The sequence below is a fragment of the Triturus cristatus genome, chromosome 5_2, assembly GCF_964204655.1.
Source record: "Triturus cristatus chromosome 5_2, aTriCri1.1, whole genome shotgun sequence".
NCBI classification, from domain to species: domain Eukaryota; kingdom Metazoa; phylum Chordata; class Amphibia; order Caudata; family Salamandridae; genus Triturus; species Triturus cristatus.
This window is the reverse complement of record NC_140588.1, coordinates 596993605-597016987: the sequence shown is the minus strand read 5'-3', so window position 1 is coordinate 597016987 and position 23383 is coordinate 596993605. Positions and strand designations below refer to the sequence as shown.

The window sequence follows — 23383 nt, the reverse complement described above, 5'->3', positions numbered from 1 at the left end:
GGCTGCACATTCGATCCATCATAGCACAGATTAAGTTTGGCTGCTACCTGTTATTCACATGGACTCTATGAGGCACCACCTCATGCAGTGTGCAGAAGGCTGTACATCATAGATCCAGCCTCAGTGACCACATCTGACACAATTGGTGGGACGCCAGTACTCATCATCTATGCCTTGATTGACAGTTTATGGTGTGTCACTGCTATGGGACAAAAAAACAGTATGGAGGATTGATTTAGAAGAACATGAAGCCACGCCCATGAAGTTGACGAAATGAGAAAGATTTGTTTCCATTTGGCCTTTTATACTGCAATTGCATGGAACAAATCCAACTAATTCTGTCCCAATATGCAGGGATTCATCAATCTACACGTGTATAGGAAATTACATGCTCTCAGACGAGCTGCATTTGAAAAATGGTTGGCATCCCCCAGTACTGTTGGGTGTGCCCAGCTGCCTGAAAACACCCGTCTTCAGCCCCTTCCGTCAGGTACCATGTCATGCTTGTGTTTCTGGGGGCCTGCGTAGCTCAACAATGACTAACATAGGGGCATATTAACAAGGAACAGGGAAAATTAACGCTAAGGGCGCTTAGCGTTAATTTTTTTAACGCCCGCTATCGCTGAAAGATATCGCCTGGTTATCGCGTTATTAACAACGCTAACCGCCTAGGCGATAAAAAATCCAGCGATAGCGGCATTTTGGGAGGTTATCGCTGGTAATGCAGCGATAAAACTACAAGGATAGGGATATCCTTGTTGATAGCCCATGGTGGATTTAGCCATGTAATCCACCTCCCATTGGATTACATGGGTAAGTCTGAAAATTAGCAGAAGTAAAAAAGCAGCGTTAACCGTGGTTAGCGCTGCTTTTTTTGTCTCTAACAGGTTTAGCGTGAAGCTTGATAATAGGAGAAATGTCGCTTAGCGACATTTCTCCTATTACTTTGCTCTGGAACGCCCACTTTGCATCTCATTAGAGATGCAAAGGAAAGCGTAGTGAAAAAAGGGTGCCAACATGCGATTTTGCATGTTAGCACCCAGTTGTTGATAGGGCGATATTTTTTATCTCTGCTTCTTTGGCTTTTAAAGCCAAAAAAGCGGAGATAAAGCCCTTGTTATTATGCCCCTAAATGATTTGATATTGTAATTGTTATAGCTCTTGGAATCTTTTGGAGCTTTGTCAGACCTCACAAAAAGTTACAAATTGTTTCTGACTTTAGACTGAAGCTTCATGTGAGAAGTGAATGATGGACAAGATTATAATCCAATGCAATGTCTTTCAAGACCTTTTACAAGAAGATTTTGGCTGCATTTAATGAGGGATGCATTGAAAATCTGACAGCCACTTGCACTCTGCCTGCAATGGCTTCCTTGTCGTCATCGTTTCTTTACATTTCTGCTTGCATTTCTACTTTCTCTTCCTGCCCAGTATAACTGCCAGCCATGTGTGCTCTGCGTGTAATGGCTTCCGCGCCGTCATCTTTTGTTTACATTTGTACCTTCTCCTGTCCTGTATAATGGACAGCTTTCTTTCCTGAAATGCAGTCAGCCGCCTTGCCTGCCACATACCTCATTTGGCGATCACTGTGAATCGTTTTATTTCACAATGTACCAGGAGCCTCAGAGCTCCGTTTGGTGACATCACCTGGCAGGCTGTGTTCACCACAAGGAGCTTTTGGTGCGTTGGACCGAGATCCCTCTCCTCTCAAGCTTCTTCGCCTTAAAAGGAAATGGAGTGCCGCGAAATGCAACAGAATACATGAATGTTAAACGGCTGGGACGTCTACGTCGCTCCCGACGTCACCGCTCCCCTAGTACACACATGGTACACAAAGATAAAGGGATGGGCGCGAGCTGAATACACAATGAATACCCACAACTCTCAATTTCCAGCGTGCAGTTCTGCTGGTCCAGAGGGTATCTTCGCAGGTCCATCATACAAGCTGCTGTTGTCGTGATTCTGAAAGATGAAAAAATAAAAGGAAGAAATCAAAGTCAGGCAGCAAGAGGGGCCACTGTTTCCATAGCAACCTGAGAGAAGTGGTTGGGTGGGGGTGAAGGAGAAGCTAAAAGGGAGGGGAAAGGAGGTAGGGTGCTCTCTCGCTGCCGCACGGCTTAAATCTTTCGTGACTCACTTCAGCAAAAGCCTGTTTTTTACATTCATAGAAGGAGGAGGGTGGAGGGGGAGGACATGAGAGCGAGGCCGAAAGGAAGCTGGATCAGAAAGAAAGCGAGAGAACGGGGAGTGTGCGTTTCATGTATTGTGTGCCAGTGTGTGTGTGATGTGTGTAATGTGCTGGATTCCTTTGGTGGTGCGCGTTGGAATAAAAGTAAGAAAGACTAGGGCTTCTCAAGCAAGACACAGCATTTCACTTTTAAAAAAACCCAAAAAAACAAAAAACAAAGCCCCACCTGAATGTCAGCATGGACATTTCCGTTGTTTATTGCATGCTAATTATATATCTGGCTGATCACCGAGGCCTGAGTTCTTGCACATTTTGTACCTATCCATTATATCTTATCAATGGAGAAACAGGTGTGAAATAGATATGCCCCGTATAACCTGTAAATATTTTGGCATCATGCGCCTCTGCCCTTTCACCATGTTTAAAAAACAAACTGCAATTATGTGTGTGTGTGTGGGGGGGGGGTGCTTAAAGAAGCTCGCAATCTTTACAAGAGAATTACTGTTACCTACTCTCAACTGTACATGAATCTATCTCCATCTGCTCAGTCTCTATACAAACAGCTTAGATACAATAACATTAATAAAATAAATATAAAGGCACGCGTGTATAAAAAGAGAGACATCAGCGATAATATGTATTTGTAAGTGTCTATATATTTATTTTATTTAAATATTTTTTATAGTATTGATATACTATTGATCTGACTCCAATTTTTGCCGATGCCCCCTTCAGTCAGGAGCACGACAGCAGGCAGCTGCAGCGACAACAACGAACCCTGACTGAAGGGGGCACCAGCAAAAATTGGACTCAGGTCAATAGTATATAAATAGTACAAAAATATATTAAGTAAAACAAAGATTAATAATAACTAGGTATACTGTTTCCTGGCTGATTTTTTCTCACTGAATTCTTCAACAGCTGCCCGTTCCCTTTTTATTTTTCTCTCAGCCATATTCATAACCACTTGTCATGTAGACTTTTATTCTTTTTATGAGTTTATGCAGGGTCAACCGGCTTGATACCTAGCAGATCATCCAGGTTGGTACAAAAACAATAATCTCTACAGTCACCTCTACTGGTCAGACAATTATTTAAATGGCAACTTGTGTCACTTTCAATGCAAAGACTAACTGTGCCTCCAATTATATGTGCTGAGGGGTCCACCATGCACATTGAGGCTTTCAATTAAGTCATTTCAGATAGATCATTGATATCATCAATTGTATCATAGAACATGTCATGAGTGATGAAACGTGTGGCAATTAGCAGTGCACAACGAGGCACGACTTGGAGGTACTCCAGGGCACAAGTTGACTCATAGTATTGGTGAACAACTTTTCTTTTGCCAATAATGCATATCTGTGCCAAAACGCTTTGGCAGACCCACCATTTCATAAAGGCAAGACCTATTTGCTTTGTCAATGCTTGTTTTATAATACACTTTATTCCCAACCATTGCTGTGCACGGCCTTTAGCTGTAACCAGTGGAGGTGGCAGCAGTCCTGACATATGGCCTGGCAGTGTGCCAACTCCCCCGCATTCATCCTATGCTATGCAAGGTTGTGCGCAGAGGTGGTTGGACACAAGGCATTCCCTGTGCCCAACCTGACATGGGTGTCCAACCTCCAATGTGGACACCCTTTGGCCTTGCACAGGCGTTTGACCACAAGGCCTTTCCTGCACCCAATCGGTCACATGCACTAAACCCTCGTCGTGCATTGCCTTTGGCCTTGCATTGGGGGCTTTGGTATCAGATAAAATAAATGTGTTACAAACATACTAAGAAACTTTCAAGGCATTAACAATTTAAATCTGCATTTATTACTACAATGAAGTGGCCAAATTGAATGCAATTGCCATAGTGAAGATGAATTTAAGCAATCTTAAAGAGACTTTAAGGAGAAAAAGTCTACTGCTCCCACACTCACAGCCTTTTTTATTAATAGCATTGGATCTCACGGTTCTTGTTCTCTGGTTTTAATGAAATTCCATGGGGCAGATTTACAATAAGCTAACGCAGCCCGGTGCAGCAAGTCATTTTGCTGTGCCGCACTGCATTAGTTTTGAAGCACAGAGATGGGACATATTTACACCAATATGTCGCGGCTCTGTGTTTACCCCTGCGCTGGTGCACAAGCTGCTGCCATGCGCCGATGCAGGCACCCTTGCACCATGGTGCAAGGATGCCTGCGTCACAGGGATGATTATTTATGTACAGGAAGGGTTCCCTTCCTGCCCATAAACAATCAGAATTGACATTTTACAACTTCTATGTGTGCTGCACTAGCACACATAGAACTTGTAAAACGTCATTGATTTAAAGGATTGTTTATGTACAGGAAGGGACACCTTCCTGTACATAAACAATCATTAGGGGTCATTTCCTCGTTCTATGTGTACTGCAGAATACAGCACGCATAGAAAGAGGTAATAAAACAAGGAGAAATTACTCAATTTCTCCTCGTAGCGCCTAGGGGAGACACATTTCCAGATTTACGATTTCTTGTAAATCTGGAAATGTGTCTGGTTCCATGCGTGTTGCGAGCGAACACCCACAGCAACACCCATGGAACACCCCTCTCACGCAAAGTGCTGCGTATAAAGGGGCAGTATTTACAAGGACAGGAAAAGCCACACAGGTTGGCTTTTCATGTCCTAGTAAATATGGGGCAGAAAAATGCGCTTCCGGTGCGTCAGTAACGCACTAGCAGCCCAAGGGGCTTGTGAATCTGCCCCCTTAGATGTGGATGAGCAGGTGTAACTATCACCGTGGTTCTAGTGTTGAGCATCCATTATGACCTGAATCAGAGCACGGCCATTACTGGGACAGGAACTCTGGGTCCCCGTTTGGTACGTCGGTGTGTATGTCGACCCTTGGTGCATGTTGCGCCACCTCCCTTTGTTGTGAAGGGGGGTATGCATGGCGCTCCTTCACAGTTATTAACACCCGTGGATGGATAGCTGTGCAATAAGGAACAGCAGAATAGTAAGGCAAAGACACGGGAAGATAAACAGCTCAAAGGACGTAGGCATTTATGGCTAGATGCAGCTTAGGAGGCAAAGCGCACGACACCTTAGGAAGAAACTAATGGCGCAAACCGAGTGCGCAGAGGGGGAGACACTGCATCAGCTGGGCCCTGTCTCTTTAAGAAACCTTGAGTGCTAAATTTATCTCTCTGCTGTCTGTGAAAACTGTTTGTAGAAGATGAAGCCTGGAGGAGCGCCTTTGCCACTGCCTGCCGCGCTATAAATAGACTCTGCGCCCGAGACAAAGAGATGCTTTATACATCCATACTGGGCTCAGAGGCAGCCGTGCACCCGCGCCTAATCACCAGCGTGCCCACCTTTAAAAAGGACATTTATCAGCTCCGACAGACACGCAGAAAATGGGAGACACGGGGAAATCCGCTGCTAAAATGCATGCATATTAGTTCACAATCTGGGCATCCTCGCTCGCAGAGCGACACGTCGACAAATATGTCAGACTGCACTGACTGCCTATTTCCCAGCTTCTCTCCTGAATGCAGGAGCCTCCGTCGCATGGAAATGAGGCTTGAAACTCTGAAGGAACATCAATGAATGTAATCCCTTCCAACAGTGGAAGTCAGAGAGAGACCCTTTCATGGGATTGGCTTGTGCACCTTAATACGTGTAGACAACAGTGCAGAACACAGCCTTTGCTCTCCACAAATGGAAGTCACTGCCTCGGACGGTGTCCTCCTGTATAAATAGAACAAAACCCGTTGCCACCGAAAACTTTAGATCAGCAAATAGCAAAGCAAGGCCCAAATGAACCAGAAAACATGGAGCACGCTGTCTGGTCGAACATAAAACCTCTGCCAATGTATGTAGTAATCTTGGGAAATGCCACAGAAATTATTTTCTTTACAAGAGAATTGGAAAATATTTTCATAGTGACCACTTTATATCTGGCAAGTATTGAAGTTATAATGCCGTTCACTGCTTTAGATATTATTTGCTGTCCGTTTTCTTTTGCTCAATCAAATGATAACATGGTTGATAGGCCCTTTGAGGTGCAGCCTTTTATTTTTTATCTACCTCCTATCAGCCACCTGCCTATCCACCTATCTACAATCCATCTATTAATAAACACATCTAATTGCTCCTCCATCTGTCCTTCCTTCCATTCGTCCTTCCTTCTATCATCCATCCATCCATTCATCATCCATTTACTGACCTACCCACCTGCACATCTATAAATGCTTATTTCCCCACTGCTCACCACCTTATGGCTGTGTTTGCTGGAGTTAGCTTTTCACTCATTGTAGCATGGTCACTGGACCACAAAGCTGGGCTCCCAACAGTGTAAAGTGGCCTCGAGATTTCTAAATATCTGTGAGAGAGACCAATCTTTTACTGAAAAACTTCTGCGCAGAGTGGCACTGTTTATATATTTGTTGTGGGGTTTTTTGCAGTTGTAAAGTGAGGATATTATCCATAAAGACTACACTTACGACAATAATTTAAAGCAAAAGTTGTAGGATCCACAGTTTAAGGGATGTGCCTTGCCAACTCCCCAGGCTCACTGGTATCTGGAAAATATTTGCCTATTGCCCCAGGAGTCAGAGAATTCAGCGCTGTCAAACTCTCGGTTATGCTTTTACTTTCAATGTGAAGAGAGGTTGAACAGTCAAAAGGGGCGGGCGGAGGAGCGTCACCCGACTGCTACTACCCAGCAGAGGCAACAGTGAAAAGAAAAAGAAAATGATAATAAGATAGCTTTATTATCATTATCTTTTTCACTGTTGTGGGAACTACTGAGTACGCATGATGGTTTAGCCGGTCGTTTTAGGCCCGCCAAACCGACACGCGCTTTTAGCATTTCGCCTCCCGGGTTGTCTTGTACAGCTGGGTGGAGAAAAGCAACAGGCTCCAGGTACTATGTGAGCGGCAAAGCAGGCCTCTCAGACCAAACCCAGCGCTGCTCTCATGCTGGGAAAAGAATTACCAGCATGACAGCAGTGCTGGGATCAGCATCTGGCAGGATATGCAGTGTGCACCAGTCGAGGATCGGGAAAGAAGGAAAACAGAGTGGAAACCTTTGAAATTCACTGATAAAACCATAGGTTTCAGGCCTGATATAGTTAGGTATTAGAATTTAAAAAACCTTTGAAATTCACTGAAAAAACCATAGGTTTCAGGCCTGATATAGTTAGGAAATAGCATTTAAAAAACCTTAGAAATTCACTGAAAAACAATAGGTTTTAGGGGTGTTATAGCTAGCTGGACATTTCACTCGAACAAAACCATTGAAATTCTTCCGATATAGTTAGTTGTTCATAATAATTAATGACTAGCCCAATTGAACATAAAGTATATTTTTAAAAATTTCGTTCGTGATTTTTCAATAAAACTTTATGTAAAATTTGGTCATAGGTATTTGTCTCAGCAAGTCACGCTACACTAGGTAATCGATCCTCACTGATATGATTAACCTCGGACGCTTATGGGCGTATTTGCCCTAGTGGGTTTGCCTTTTTTGTACACCTTCCGTTTGCAATACAACTTTATAAAGACAATCCTGTCCTTACAAAATGTGTTCACATTAACATCTAAGGTTCAACTCTCGTGAGTATAACCTGCTCTCAAATACAAGTGCTACAACCCAAGTGGGTATAAATTCCTCGTTCGTGCAAGCAGTTTCTCAGAAAATGATTGTTTATGTTCAATTGGGCTAGTCATTAATTATTAATGTATTGTACTGTCAGACATTGTGACATTTGTTCATTCATTTTGTGTATTAATTGAGCGGCGAAAACGATAGTTGTCCACGAGTGAGAACTACGAGTCTTTCTTCCAACATACTGCAATTGTAGTCGTATCACGTGACTATTGACTCATGCATTACGATTTAAAATGTCTGATTTCAAAAATGGTTGAACTATTGGTGAACAAGCCTGCTTGGCAGGCGAAACGCGTCCTTCTAAGCTGTTCCAATAAATTTTTGGTCAGAACACAGCGTCGTCAATCTTTGTCGGTTCGAGAAAGAGAGATAAAATATATATATATATATATATACATATTATCTACTGGCGGTCGCCAGTAGATAGTTATAGTTAGGACCGTGTTTCCATAGGAAATCCGCAACATTCTATTTGGAATAACTTTGGCACCGGTTGACGAATCCTCGCGAATTTTTCAAAACTAATGGGGCGCTACGCTCCGCTCCTACCCTGAAAGTCTCGGGGGGGATTCGTCAAGCGGGGGCTGAGAAAAAAGGGGGGTCCCAAAACGCGTTTTCCCCATGCATTTTCCCATAGGACCTTTAGTCCGAGCTACAGCCCGAACGGCTGAACAGAATTACTTGAAATTGGGCAGAGAGGTAGTCCTCAGGTCAGGGATGTGCCTTTTGCAGGTCTGGTGTAAATCTGTTCAGTAGGTCCTGAGAAAATAGCATTTAAATCAATATATATATCTGTAAGCGCGCTCCGTGCGCTTACGGTAAGCTTACCGTACGCGTACGGTGCCGTGCGCGAGCTCAATTCTGATTGGTGGTTACATGACTGTAAACATTCGAATCGGTCGAAATCAGAAAGTATCGGCCGCCATTTTCTGTCTCTCGCACTGAAAAACAAAGGTTGATAACATGAAAAGGGGGCAACGAAGAGAGTTGCAGACCCCCTAGCGTTCGTCAGGGGGTTCACGAAGGACCAAAAAGTATGAAAAATAAATGTATTAATTTTAAAAAAAAATCGCGGAGTGCGCGTACGGTAAGCTTACCGTACGCGTACGGTAAAAAAAAATAAAAAAAGAATTAACAATCACATTTAATATATAAATCTAAGGACCCCCAAGGGAGAAAAAAACAATTGATATTTTGTAAAAAATGGCGAGGCGTGCACGGTACGAAATGCGCAACGTAGTGCCCACGAGTGCCCACAGCGCGCGCACGGTGCGCAAAGCGCACCGTGCGCGCAAAAATTAAAAATAAATACATAACTTAGCATTTAAAAAAACGTACAAATTCACTGAAAAAACCATAGGTTTCACACACGTTATAGTTAGGAATTAGCATTTAAAAAACCTTGCAAATTCACTTAAAAAACCATAGGTTTCACACAAGTTATAGTTAGCTGTACATTTCACTCGTAAAAAACCAATGAAATTCCACGTTATAGTTAGATCAGGTAACTATAACTTGCGCGACCGCAATGCACAATGTGTCATTTCAGATGTCATCATTGATGTCATGAGTGATGTCACTGACCATGTCATAAGTGATGTAATATGTGACGTCATCAGCAGTGCATTGCGGGGGCGCAAGTTATAGTTACCTGATCTAACTATAACGTGGAATTTCATTGTTTTTTTACGAGTGAAATGTACAGCTAACTATAACTTGTGTGAAACCTATGGTTTTTTAAGTGAATATATATATATATATATATATATATATATATATATATATATATATATATACACGCACATCATGAATAGAAAGTTGATTAAACAATGTTCAATGGCAAACATGCTGTCTGTAGAAAGAAGAGATTGTTGATGTGGTTCTTTGCAAGGTGCAGCTGACAATTTGTACCGACAAGATTTTGAATGTTAAGGTTTCTTTTACCTTTCATGAATAGAATGGTGAATAATGATGGATATTGGTAAGCTATGCAATAGGTTCTGATATAGTGAGTTCTTTTCTGTGAAGTATGGGTTTTGATACCATAATATTTTGCATAATAAAAGCAGTCAAATATATATAATTTCATCTGAACACTATGATGGAAACCTAGGATCACCTTTCATGATTATCAATCTATTCTCTGTTGACAATATTGGATCAAATTACACATCATTAGTTAGCTGGCAGACTCAGCGTTTCACAATCAAGAAACACACGGCACAAGCTCTATGCAGTAAGTGCAAGTGATTTATTTAAGCAACAGCAGCCTTAGTACCCTAAGCGATTTTTGGGTCAAATTTAGTGGACACATCTACTTGTGATATAAAGTGACAGTGATAGTAAACATAGATGATAGACTATGCAAATAGTGTTATACAAGGAAATCAGGTTACATAGGCGCTATTTTAGACTGGTTACAAAGTGCTTCATGCATCGCTTGTAATACTATATTACTCATTTAAATGGACAAATGTCCCTCAAACTGTAAGCTTTGAACCGTAGAAATGAGATGAAAGAAAAAATCAGATTATTCCATACAATTAATTGCAGAACAAGACATTCAAAATTCATGGCAATGATTATAACAAATGACGTTTTTTTTGCCAGCTGAAAATACCTATGGCAAGAACTAAGCATATAACATTATTTGCACAGTTTAGGGTACTAAGGCTGCTGTTACCTAAATAAATCACTTGCACTACCTGCATAGAGCTCATGCCGTGTGTTTCTTGATGGTAAAACGCAGAGTCTCTGTAGATAATTCTGGGCAATTCAATTTTCGGCTCACGAGTCACCGGACTAAGAGGCCAGAGGACATGGCAGAAGCTTGTTGTTGGATCTATCTATCTATCTATCTATCTATCTATCTATCTATCTATCTATCTATCTATCTATCTATCTATCTATCTATCTATCTATCTATCTATCTATCTATCTATCTATCTATCTATCTATCTATCTATCTATCTATCTATCTATCTATCTATCTATCTATCTACCTACCTACCTACCTACCTACCTACCTACCTATCTATCTATCTATCTATCTATCTATCTATCTATCTATCTATCTATATATTTTTTTTCACTGAAAAATCAAAGGTTACAAGGACGTTATAGTTAAGCTAAGATTTCATTCATACAAAACCAGTGAAATTCACCAGTTATAGTTACCTGAGCTAGCTATAACTTACACCCCTGCAATGCCCTGCTTATGACCTCACATATTACATCACTCATAACATGGTCAGTGACATCACTCATGACATCTCAAATCACTGATTGCATCATTAATGACATCATCCAGTAAGTGTTAGTACTTTCTAAGAATTTATGATTGTTAAACCTACATACTAAGTTACTACAAAAGTTAAATTATTATACTCGGTGATCTGCTAATGAGTGATACTACTTCTACCATATATTATGTGAGTGTCTGTGTGACTGTGTGTGTCCATGTGTGAGTGGGTGACTGAGTGGCTGCATGGATGTGTTAGTGAGTATGTGAGTAGCTGTATGGGCGATTGAGTGGCTGTTTTGGAGAGTGAGTGAATGTGTGAGTGGCTGTATGAGAGTGTTAGTGGCTGTATTGTTGGATATATTTATATCTATATATCTATATCCATATATATATTCACTTAAAAGACCATAGGTTTCACACATGTTATAGTTAGGTGGACATTTCACTCGTAAAAAAACAATGAAATTCCCCCTTTATAGTTAGGTCAGATAACTATAACTCGCGCGCCCGCAATCCAGTGCTCATGACGTCACATATTACATCACTCATGACATGGTCAGTGGCATCACTCATGACATCACTGATCACATCATCCTTGTGATAGAGTGGCGGTCGCGTGAGTTATAGTTATCTGACCTAACTATAACGGGGGAATTTCATTGTTTTTTTACGAGTGAAATGTCCACCTAACTATAACATGTGTGAAACCTATGGTTTTTTAAGTGAATTTGCAAGGTTTTTTAAATGCTAATTCCTAACTATAACATGTGTGAAACCTATGGTTTTTTAAGTGAATTTGTACGGTTTTTTAAATGCTAAGTTATGTATGTTTTTTTTTTTTTAAGCTTTTTCACCGTGCGCGCACGGTGCACGCACCCCGCGATTTAAAAAAAAAAAAAATGTTTTTTCACCCTTCGGGGTCCTTTAGGGACCCCCTGACAAAGGCTAGGGGGTCAGGAACTCTCTACCCTGCCCTCTTTTCACGTTTGCCACCTCTATTTTTCACTCTCGCACCCACAACAAACAAAATGGCGGCCGACACTTCCTGATTTCGACCGATTCGAACGTTGACTGACATGTAACCACCAATCAGAATTACGCTCGCGCACGTTAGGGCGCGGCTATAGATATTTATGTGCTTTAAATGCAATTTTCTCAGGAAATACTGAACAGATTTACTCCATACATGCAAAAGGCACTTCCCTGACTTGAGGACTACCTCTCTGCCAAATTTCAAGTAATTCTGTTCAGCCGTTCGGGCTGTACCTTTGACTAAAGGTCCTATGGAAAAATGCATGGGGAAAACGCATTTTGGGACCCCCTTTTTTCTTGGCCCCGCTTGACGAATCACCCCGAGACTTTCAGGGTAGGAGCTGAGCAGAGCGCCCCATTAGCTTTGAAAATTTCGCGAGGATTCGTCAACCGGCGCCAAAGTTATTCAAAATAGAATTTTCTGATTTCCTATGGAAACACGGTCCTAACTATAACTATCTACTGGCGACTATCTCTCTCTCTCTCTCTATATATATATATATATATATATATATATATATATATATATATATATATATACACACACACATTTATTTTCACTTAAAAAACAAAGGTTACAAGGATAGTTAGGCTTAGATTTCTTTCATACAAAACCAATTAATTTCAGCAGTTATAGTTACCTGAGCGAGCTATAACTTACACCCCCGCAATGCACTGGTTTTGTACAAATGAGGTCTGAGCCTAACTATAGAATCCCTGTAAACTTTTTTCTGTGAATTTCTAAGTATTTTAAATTCTATTTCTTAACTATAACGTCCCTGTAAACTTTGTTTTTTTCAGTGAATTTCCAAGGCTTTTTAATTTTAGTTTCTAATTGTAACCTTTGAGATAGAGCATGTGAATGAGAGCATGAGTTTCTCAGTGGGTGTGTGCGTCAGTCTGTAAGCGAGTGCATGAGTCGATGAGTGGGTCTGTGAGTGAGTGCATGAGTTTCTCTGTGGGACTATGAATGGGTGTATGAGTCTCTGAATGGGTCTGTGAGTGGGTGTGCATGAGTCTGAGTGTGTCTGTGAGTGGATGCATGAGTCTCTAAGTGGGTCTGTGAGTAGATGCATAACTGTCGAGGTGGGTCTGTGAGTGGATGTGTGAGTGTTTGAGTGGGTCTGTGAGTGAGTGAATGTGTGAGTGTTTGTGTGGGTCTGTGAGTTGGTAAGTGGGTGTGTGAGTGGCCAGGCCACATTTGAATGGAGGTTCGTGGATTTTGGCACTGGGGACCCCATCTGCCGGGGCCCACCATAATTGAATGGGGTATGGCCATGGGAGATCCTTTCCTGGGCTGATTTCAGCCCCAGGGACCTCATCCCCCTGGGCGTGGCCATAAATGAACGGGGAGGGGGCAGCAGGGCTCCATTCCCTGGGCTGATTTTGGCCACGGGGACCCCGTCTCCCGGGATCAGGCCTTAAAATAGATATTTTTTTAGTGGGAGAGGGGAGCCAAGCGGCCTGCTCCCTGGGCCGATTTCGGACCCAGGGACCCCATCCGTGGCCATAAATGAGGGTGGGGTGTCACGCAGCTTCCCTACCCAGGGAAAATGAGGCCCCGGGGACCCCATTCCCTGGGGCGCAGTCATGTGTCTCTGGGTGCCCTGGTCACTGCCAGGGAACCCAGTGTGCATGATGAGGACTGTGGGGGGAGCCTCAAGGCACTCGCGGTCCCAGCTGGCTCCCTGTCTCCTCCAGGAGCCAGCATTGCTGCTGCATGGAGGGAGCTGCAGGAAAGGTAGCTACCTCCATGCATGAGCAATTTTTTCACCTCTTTCCCTGCTCGCATGTCTGTGGGCAGGGAAAGAGATAAAACCTGTGCTTCTAGTAGGAGGGAGCCCTTTGTCAGATCTCGCTCGTTGGAACTGAAGTGTTTGCTTTTGCTTGGCAGGAGCTGTCAGCTGTCCAAGCAAAAGCAAACAGCTATCTCCAGGGACTGGGCATACCGGGACAGAGCAGAAGCCTGTCCTGTGGGGGCTGCATGGCCTCCCTCCTTTATCGTGCACAAGCCACCCCAGGGAGGTGGTGGTCCCCCAGACTGAGAATGGCCTGAGAAGGGGGCCCACAAGGCCCCCTCCTTCTGAAATAAAAGAAAGCCCAGAGAGATGGTGGTCCCTAGGGCATAGGGGTCCATGCTGCCCCCGCTTCATATTAACATAAGCCCCAGGGAGGTGGTGTCCCGAGGGCCAAGGGGGGTCCGCACACCCCCACGCACTTTTTCAATTAAAGCCTCGGGAGGTGGTTGTCCCCAGGGTTCATTTGAGTTCATGGAGGGGGTCCATGCAGCCCCCCATCTATATGAATAAAAAGCCATGGGGAGGTGGTAGTCCCTGGGGTTCAAAGAGCCTCAGGAGGGGGGTCCCGTATGCCTCCTTTTTTTTAGAAAATGCTCCCGGGACCTGGCCACCTGTGGGCCCTTTTTAAAACAAGCACTGGAGCCTGCGCTTGCAAATTCACAGCAAACATGTAATTTAAAAAAATGCTGTTTTGCCCTGCCGGGATCCCTGTGGTTCCTCAAGACCAAGGCCTGGCGGTCAGGGTATTCCTACTATGCCCCCTTTTCTTTTTCACATTTTTTGGGACTCAACTCAAGCCAAGTCCCAAGATGGTTGTCAGCACATCCTGGTTGAACTGTTGCAGCCAATCATAGCTCTGCAGATATCTATACAAGCTTGTTATTATTTGGGAATTAGCCTCATTCGTAGATATCCAAATTTGGATTTCCTTTACTTTCACACAAACTACTGAACAAATTTACAACAAATAACTGAAACCATGATCTGCCTAACCAAATATACCTTTATGCTAAATTCGGTGTATTTACGTCCAGAGGTGCGGGCTGTAGTCGTTTCTAAACTCTAATGGGAATTAAAATAGGAAACACACTTTTTTTGAGCCCCCCCATTTTTCTCGGCCACCACTTGCCAAATCACCCCAAACCTTTCCATGCCCAACTAGAATCACTGGCACACTTTTTATGGAAAATTTTATGAAGATTCGTCAAACTACGCCAAAGGTATAGACAAGTCAAAAAACGCTTTTCCCATGGAAACATGGTCCTAACTATAACTAGTTACTGGCGACCGCCAGTTGGTAAAAATGAAATCTATCTGTCTATCTATCTATCTATCTATCTATCTATCTATCTATCTATCTATCTATCTATCTATCTATCTATCTATCTATCTATCTATCTATCTATCTATCTATCTATCTATCTATCTATCTATCTATCTATCTATCTATCTATCTATCTATCTATCTATCTATCTATCTATCTATCTATGTTGGAAAACAATGTGGTTCTTACCGACACACTGCTGCAGCAGGTGTCGACGCAAGACCGAACCAATTGCCTGTATTAATTCTCTTTGAAACAAATTTGTGCCCCACTCGGAATTCCTTTTGTTGACTTGTTTATTAAATCAGAGCTGTTCTGTTTCACCTGCGCGTTTCGGCCTCACAGGACCTTGCTCACGGTTGGTGAGTTGTGTTACTTCACACACACACACACACACACACACATATATATGGTGAACAAGCCTGCTGGTTCAGGCGAAACGCGTCCGACACTGCCGAAGATTAAAATCTAATATAGATTGCCAAGACGTGGCGTCGTCATTCCTTTACTGAGTGAGGAGTGTTTGCTTATATTACGGACCCAGCTTGCGAGGTCTGCTCGACGACGCGCCCGCTGTTCAGGAGTGCGGTGGCTGTTCGCAAACTTCGCAAACGTTGTGGAAGTATATATATATATATATGTATAATATAAACACACCACTCTCATATCTGCCCATTATGCGGCATTATGGCCGTTGAAGTTTAGACAGTTGAAAATTTAAATTTAAGTTCATGTTACAATTTTTAACTCTTTACAGTTTTACATTGCATTTGAACATCACATGATTCTATCGAATGGTCTGTATCTTATTCAATTTACAGTCTAAGGGGGTCTATTAGGATGGCGGGCGGATAGCCGCCGCTGGTCTGGCGGTGGCAACCGCCGTACCGGCGGCGGCCATCTGCCCGCGGTCAAAACCCGGATAACTGCCGGTCCGATTAGCATCGCGGTCGTGACCACGGCGGAGTGATTTTCCGCCTGCCACTTTTCTGCCAATTGCAGTCTGCCCACTTGCCTGGCGGGCAGAGATGGACCGCTACAATTGTGGCGGGTCAGGGCCAAGCACCGCCGGCATGATTATGATGCCGGCGGTAGCCAGCCCTTCCGCGGTGGTGGAACCGCCATGGAAAGGTATGCGGAAACATGTTCGGGGGGCCCATGGCCGGCCCCCAATGTGTTTAGGGGGTGTGGGTGCACTGGGGGGGTACATGGGTACCCCCTATATTTCCTTGTGCCAGGTGACAGGCACTGTGCAGTGCCTGCCATGCAGTGCAGGGAGATGCAGGACATGCTCCTTTTCAAATCGCGGTGGTGCTGCTGGCAGCAGCAACCGCCGCAATGTTAGTGGCCAGAATCCGACCACCGTGGTCGGATTTCGACTGCGGAGCCTCATAATTGGACCGGCAGTTATGCCGTGGTCCTTGCGGGTGGTCTTTTACTGCTACCATGGCGGTCAGGGAGATTTCCGCCCGCCATCCTAATAGACCCCTTAGTGTCAACTTTGATATATGTACACTCATTTTGGTAATTGCAGTATGTTTGTTTGTGTTTACACTATTATTTTTGTTTTTGCATTGTATTTATATCAACCATTGTTTCAATTCTTTCATTTTAATGGTATAGCACCATTAGATCATTGATTATAGCTTGAGTGTCAATTCCACATTTTTGGTTTCTGCTTTCTTGATTTTCCTTCGCAGTTTTTGAGCCATCTTTGCACCTCATAAGTGTATGTACAAATCTTCATCATTATTAAGACCCAACAGGGAAGAAAGGTTCTTTCATCTTAGTTTAAGGTAGAGAGGGGCACTGGCTTTGCCGAACACAGGGAATGCTGTTAAAGTGGGTAGGGCAACCCCCAAGGAACTTTTTATCCTATGTTCAGGAGGGGTCAGACGTCACCCACAGGGTAGTGCCATGCATAAATGTGGCATCCCTGGGCACCCTCTTAAAAACACTACAGGACCTGTGAAAGACAGAAGAAGGACTAAATCAGCTGTTAACACAAATGGACAGACATTAGAGACTGGACCTGCTCCCGCTTGGACACAGGACAAAGAATCGACCTCAAGGGTCAGCTGGCTGAATTCCTGTTAAGCTACAGGGACACAACAAGATAAAAGAAGCCCGGTTTTCCTGATGAGCCCAGCTGACCAGTTCCAATTGGACCTGCCCTGGACTCTTCTTGTGGCTTCTGCTGGAACTAAGCCCAACTCCATGCTGGAAAATGGTCCTCTTTGAAGGGTCATCCCTAACTTTTTGCCTTCCTGTTCCTCTTTTTATGACCTACTTTTTGTTGGCTTTAGGACTCTATGCACTTTACCATTGCTAACCAGTGTATGTGCTCTGTCCTCTAGACATAGTATAATTGGTTTACACCTGTTTGGCATATTTGATTTACTTGTAAGTCCCTTGTAAAATGGTATACCATATTGCCAGGGCCTGTAAATCAAATGCTACTAGTGGGCCTGCAGCACTGCGTGTGCCACCCACAGTAGTAGTCTTTCAAACCTGTCTCAGGTCTGCCACTGCAGGACCTGTGTGTGCAGTTTACTGCCACTTTGACTTGGCATTTAAAACTAATTGCCAAGTTTGAAACTCCCTATTTATTATATAGAGGTCTTCCCTAAAGTAGGCCCTAGGTTGCCCTATGGGCAGAGTGCTGTGTAACTAAAAGGTAGGACGTGTACTTTTATGTTTTGCATGTCCTGTTAGTGATAAACCTCCGATTTAGTTTTTAACTACTGTGAAACCTACTCCTCTCATAGGCTTGTATTGGAAATTCCTTAATACACTTTTAAGCTGCAATTCCTGATCAGGGAAGATAAGCTTTTTCATGGTTCATATGTTTGGAATGGTAATGAAAAATCCTCATTACTGGTGAAGCTGGATTTAACAGTACTGTTTTAGAAATGCCATTTTCAGAAAATTTACATTTCTCTGTGCTTATGACTCTGTGTGCTTTGTCTCCAATACACGTCTGGGTTGGGCGACAGCTACAATTTGTACATTCCCTCTAGACAGCCACAAATACAGGAAGATGAGGCTCACCTGAATTATGAGCACTCATCTGCATTCATCTGCATTCTGATGAGTCTTCCTGGGCAGGGAGGACCAGGAGGGGCTGACATACTTCAATATGTAGTGTCCTATCCACACACAAAGGACTGATTACCCTCCGCAGATAACCTGAAAGACCTGACTGGGTTGAAAGGGATCCTTGTGCACTTCAGATATCCTGAAAGACCTGACTGGGTTGAAAGGGATCCTTGTGCACTTCAGAGAGCTGCTATGAAGTCACCGCCTTCATCAAAGGCACATTGGGTATAAGTACTGGGTCTCTGACCTCCTGAAAACAGACTCTTCTGGATCTTGAACTAAACCTCTGTCAGAAGGACTGCTGTGCTGCTTAAAGGACTCAACTGGATTGCTTTTCTGGAAGAACTGCTTTTCTGCTTGTTGGCCAGCTGCCTGCTTCTTCTTGACCCTGCTGAAGGAGAGCTAGACTCTGCCTTCCCTCCAAGTGATCTCCAAGGGCTTGCTGTCTGGCTCCTATTTTCTGAAGTCTCAGGGACACAAAAGACTTCCTACAATTCAGCTGGTGCTGCTGGACTCTGCCTTCTGTAAGTCCTACTCTTGCCTGAGGTGCCCTCCCCAAGTTCTGGGCCTCAGAAGTTGGTTCTGCAGCTGTATTGCAACATGGATTTAGATGCATCTCCTGTGTGTGGGTAGCAGAATCGGCACATTGACTTGGTTGTGGAAGTAAAATTGGCACATCACATTGAAACCCGTGCTTTGCCTTCAGAGAGCAAAGCATCAAACGGCGTGTTGCCGCCACTGGTGCTTGGTGAGATTGATGCATTCCCTTGACTGTGTGGCAGAATCTGATGCATCGCTTGATGCCTCTCGACTCTGGCACCTGTCTTTGGAACTAACACATCACTTTCACTGTGGGGAGAAGATCGACGCATCCTGTGAAACTGGACATCGACGCGTCTCATTACCTGTACCACGAAAGATACTTTGTTCACTGGGCCTGCGTGTGCCCTGTAGCCGGCCTGCGCTGACACTAGGTCAGTCCAAACGTTGACTTTGCCCCATTACAGCATGACCTAAAGTAACCTTTTTAGCACTACTTGCTTCTAAGCACTTTACTTTTTGTTGTTTTAGTCCTATTTTGTTCAGAATATAATAACCTATTTTTCTAAACCTGTGTGGATTCTTTTTGTTGTGTATCCATTGTGTTACTGTGTGTGTGTGTGTGTGTTGCACAAATGCCTCTTTAGATAAGCCTGATTGTTCCGTGCCAAGCTACTAGAGGGTGAATACAGGTTATCTTTTAGTGTGTATCTAGCTTACCCTTACCTGATGGTTCCTGCCTGACCTGGGTGCATACCTCAGCCAAGCAGAAATCCCCTTTCTTACACCCCCACAAGAGTTGCTCCCAAGGGAATGGGACCCTTAGCTGTGTTACAGAGTAATACTCTCAAGATTCTGAAAAAACTGGAACTTAGAAACTGATCTCAGATGACTGGGACAAATCTGCCAAGTCAATCCAATGAAGGTGTATTACTGATGGGCAAAAGATTCGAGTATCTCCTGCTCGGATATTTTCCACAGCAGCAAATACTTTTCAGCAGGACGTTGCGGAGATGCCATAGGGCCTCGTTGAGCACTGTTCGGCTGCAGTTTTGGGCAGCCCCACTGGAGGAATCTGATCTCCAATAAAGTAACTTAGTCCAAAGGTTGATATTTCACTGGGCGAAGGCACCAAAAGTATCCTTTCTTGGGTGGAAAATTAGAATTTCGCCCGCTCTGAGCGCTCCCATCAATAGTCAATGGCTTCAACCAGACTTTGTCAACATCTATTTGGCCTTGTGAAGGTCTTCTTGGCCACAGCCTGCTGCCTTGCCCTGCTGGGAATTGTTTACTTCCATTTCAGATGGTAAAACTTTCAACCGGGATGAAACTGGTCGTGGTATCTGAGCCGTACTCCATCACAGTCAGTCTTAAATCACGTCTAGGTACCGGTTAAGCACAACCAGATAACTGGGTTGGTACATAACGCTTTTTGGTGCTATTTTCATTTAAAACTTAAAAAATTCACATCTCTGGTTCCCTTTATTAGATTTTTGGCACTTAATTCATTTAATTATTCTCAAAGTTTTTAGCTGTTTTGGTATGTCTAAATGCTTTACACAGTTTCTTAAGTTAAGCCTGTTTGCTCTGTGCCATAGCTACCAGGGGTTTAGCTCAGGTTTAAAGTACTGAAACCTTTAATGTGCGTAACAAGAATAGTGTCATTATTACTTGTGGCGGACTACCATTCACCCCAACTGATAATCCACTTCCTCACACAGGCTGACAGCTGTCATCCATTCAATATCTTACAGAATATTTCAAGAGATGAAATACTAAGAACTAAGAGAAACTGTGATGAATAAAATTACAAAGAGAAAATGGAAGAACTATGCAAAAGACAAGAACAAAGAGGATACAAAAGATCCCAATTGGAAAAAAATTGCATGTTAGACCACACAAATCTATTGCAGTAATTTTGGGACTAAGAACAAAGGAACAAATTTAGAACAGACACCATCAGATTCCTGCCCAGGTCTCATAATGAACACTACAGAATCCTTTGAATACTAAGAAAACATGGTCATCTATTTTCAAGCAATCCTTCCATTAGCAACACTATGTCAACAAACCATGAGATGGGCTTTTGACGTTCCAAGAACATTAAGCATGTACTTTGCCGTTGAGAATTTTTGGACCAAAGGAATATATCAACATCTTTCCTTGACAAACCCACTGGATTCTAAACCTGCCACAACTGTTCAGTATGCAAATTAGGAAAAAACAAATTCTGGATATTTAAAATCAATGACAACATTCATATATCACTCAAGCAGTGGATTAATTGCAACAGCAGCTATGTTCTATATATCATACTTTGTCCATGCAAAACGATCTATGTTTGAAGCACAATAAGACCTCTAAAAAACAGAATCCAAAAACATTACAGAAACATACACAAATTTGATAGAGGGCTACCACTGACTGACCATTACTTAAACTTTCCAGAGTCCAATCAGAATCAAATTTTTTTTAATGGAACACATCACCATCTTCCGAGGTCGAGACCAGGAACCGTAAATAATAAAATGGGACAGCAAGAATATACTCCAACTGGACAAAGTCTGTCTTGGACCTCAGAAAGATCCCATAATGTACTTCTGGTTGAAATAAAAAAAACATTAGTAGAAAGGACCCATACAGTCCAGCAGCAATACCTCCAGGGAGTATAGACCTTTCCAACCCAAAGTCCCATCATACTAAAGGCTTGATTTAGTTTTGGGCAGATAGGTTACTTTGCCACAAATATGATCGATATGCTGTCCGCCGTATTACAAGTGCCATTGGAAATAATATGATGGACGGGATATCCATCACATTTGTGACTGAGTAACCATCCGCTGGACTCTAAATCGGGTCTTTAATCACAACTAGCATCCACAACGTAGAGACTATTGACAGCGTGCTTGTACTTACAACGCAATCATTTAGTGAAGTTGTCAAAGATGTTTCCTCATTAGTTATATATACCGTTGTTGGTTGACTTAAAACGCTGTAAGGGAGAATACATCAACAATGCATTTTTGGCTTGTGAATCCAATGTGACTTCACAAAAAGGACCAGGAATCACTAACTACTTTTAAATGGATTTTGTTCTGGAGTACCAATCAATCCAGCATATTAGCAAAATATAAATAAGTTCAAGAGATATAACAATGCAGCAGGTAAACTGAAATATCTCAGTAAATTGAACTGCAATAAAATGAGAACCAGAATAGTGACAGACACAACAATAATGAAACAAATTAAAGTAAATCGGTGTTCCTTAAAGAAACTTCCTTTTTCTCTTCTAAACATAGATCAACTACAGGATCATCTATCCAGTATTTCTAATTAGGGAGCTTAGTAGGTGTCAGCCGTATATAGACTTCTGTAGAAGTTTTGGAAAAGGAAATAAGTGTCAAGTCTAAAGCTTCACACTTGCAGGAAAGAGGTAAGCAGAAAGGTCTATCCCTATACAAGTCTAAAAGGAGTCTGCCTTTCTAAGATTGGGAACACCAATTAAAATAACAGGAGTTTCTGAAACATCCTAATCTCCTCTCATACCACCAGGAACCAACCAAATTGTTACTCGGAAGGAATGTCCACACCCTTCCTTCGTGCTCCCATTGCATTGAAACTGGGACCGTAAACCGCAACCTTGAACATCCCGCATTCTGACACATGATGAACAGAAGGCCTCCTTTGACCATTAGTTCTCCACATTCACTGCCAAATTTCTACCTTCAGGCCTCTCTATCGACAGTCTAATACAAACAACACACCTTTCCGTAACTAAAGAGAAGCATGATAATGCAACTGCAAAAAGAAAGAAAGAATATATTGGCAAGGCTAAACGTACTTCAATTGAGGCCTGTAGTCGGGCTAAGTTAACTCAGCAGTCAATATGAACTTTAAATACATGATTATACATGCACAGGTATAACTTGAGGAATAAGTGGAATACATTAATAAAAGAAGACATGATTACATGTTTCAAATGAACATTAGTGCACTTGTATATAAACCTCAAATTCCTATGATAATTACATTTCATTAATGCATTTGAATGCTTGACACATGTTAAGAAAGTTAAGACACACAGGGCCTCATTACGAGGTCGGTCGGAGTTGCCTCCGACCGACATTGCCACGGATGCGGAACCGACCGACCTTTGGTCGGCGGTCCTGACACCGCAATTAGGATGCGAGCGCACATGGTGTGGTCGCAAACTTGCATTTTACCATGGGAACTTGTGAAGCGGTCTGAAACCGCCTGCAGCACAAGCGCCCATCGTACATTGGAGGTTTTTGCATATCCCTGCACCATGTGGCAGGTACCATGAGGTGCCTGCCACAAGGTGCAGGGATTTGAAGGGGGGCAACATAGTTGTCCCCCAAGGCCTCAACCGGAGGGCCAGAGGAGAAGGGGATCCTGCTGCTAGGGGACCCCAAAGTTTATCTCCGACAGCCTTTCCATGTCGGAATGGCTGACATGGAAAGGCTGTCGAAAACCGATATCATATCCCGA

At 43.0% G+C, this 23383-nt stretch overlaps 1 protein-coding gene across 1 annotated transcript in view; it reads right to left on the bottom strand.

Moving 5' to 3' along the window:
- LOC146829045 (gamma-aminobutyric acid receptor subunit beta-4-like) overlaps positions 1-23383 on the bottom strand; it is a 584921-nt gene that overhangs the window by 100669 nt on the left and 460869 nt on the right. Inside the window, 1 exon segment of the mRNA XM_085606649.1 lies at positions 1880-1962. Coding sequence (XP_085462775.1) covers positions 1880-1962 — 83 coding nt within the window.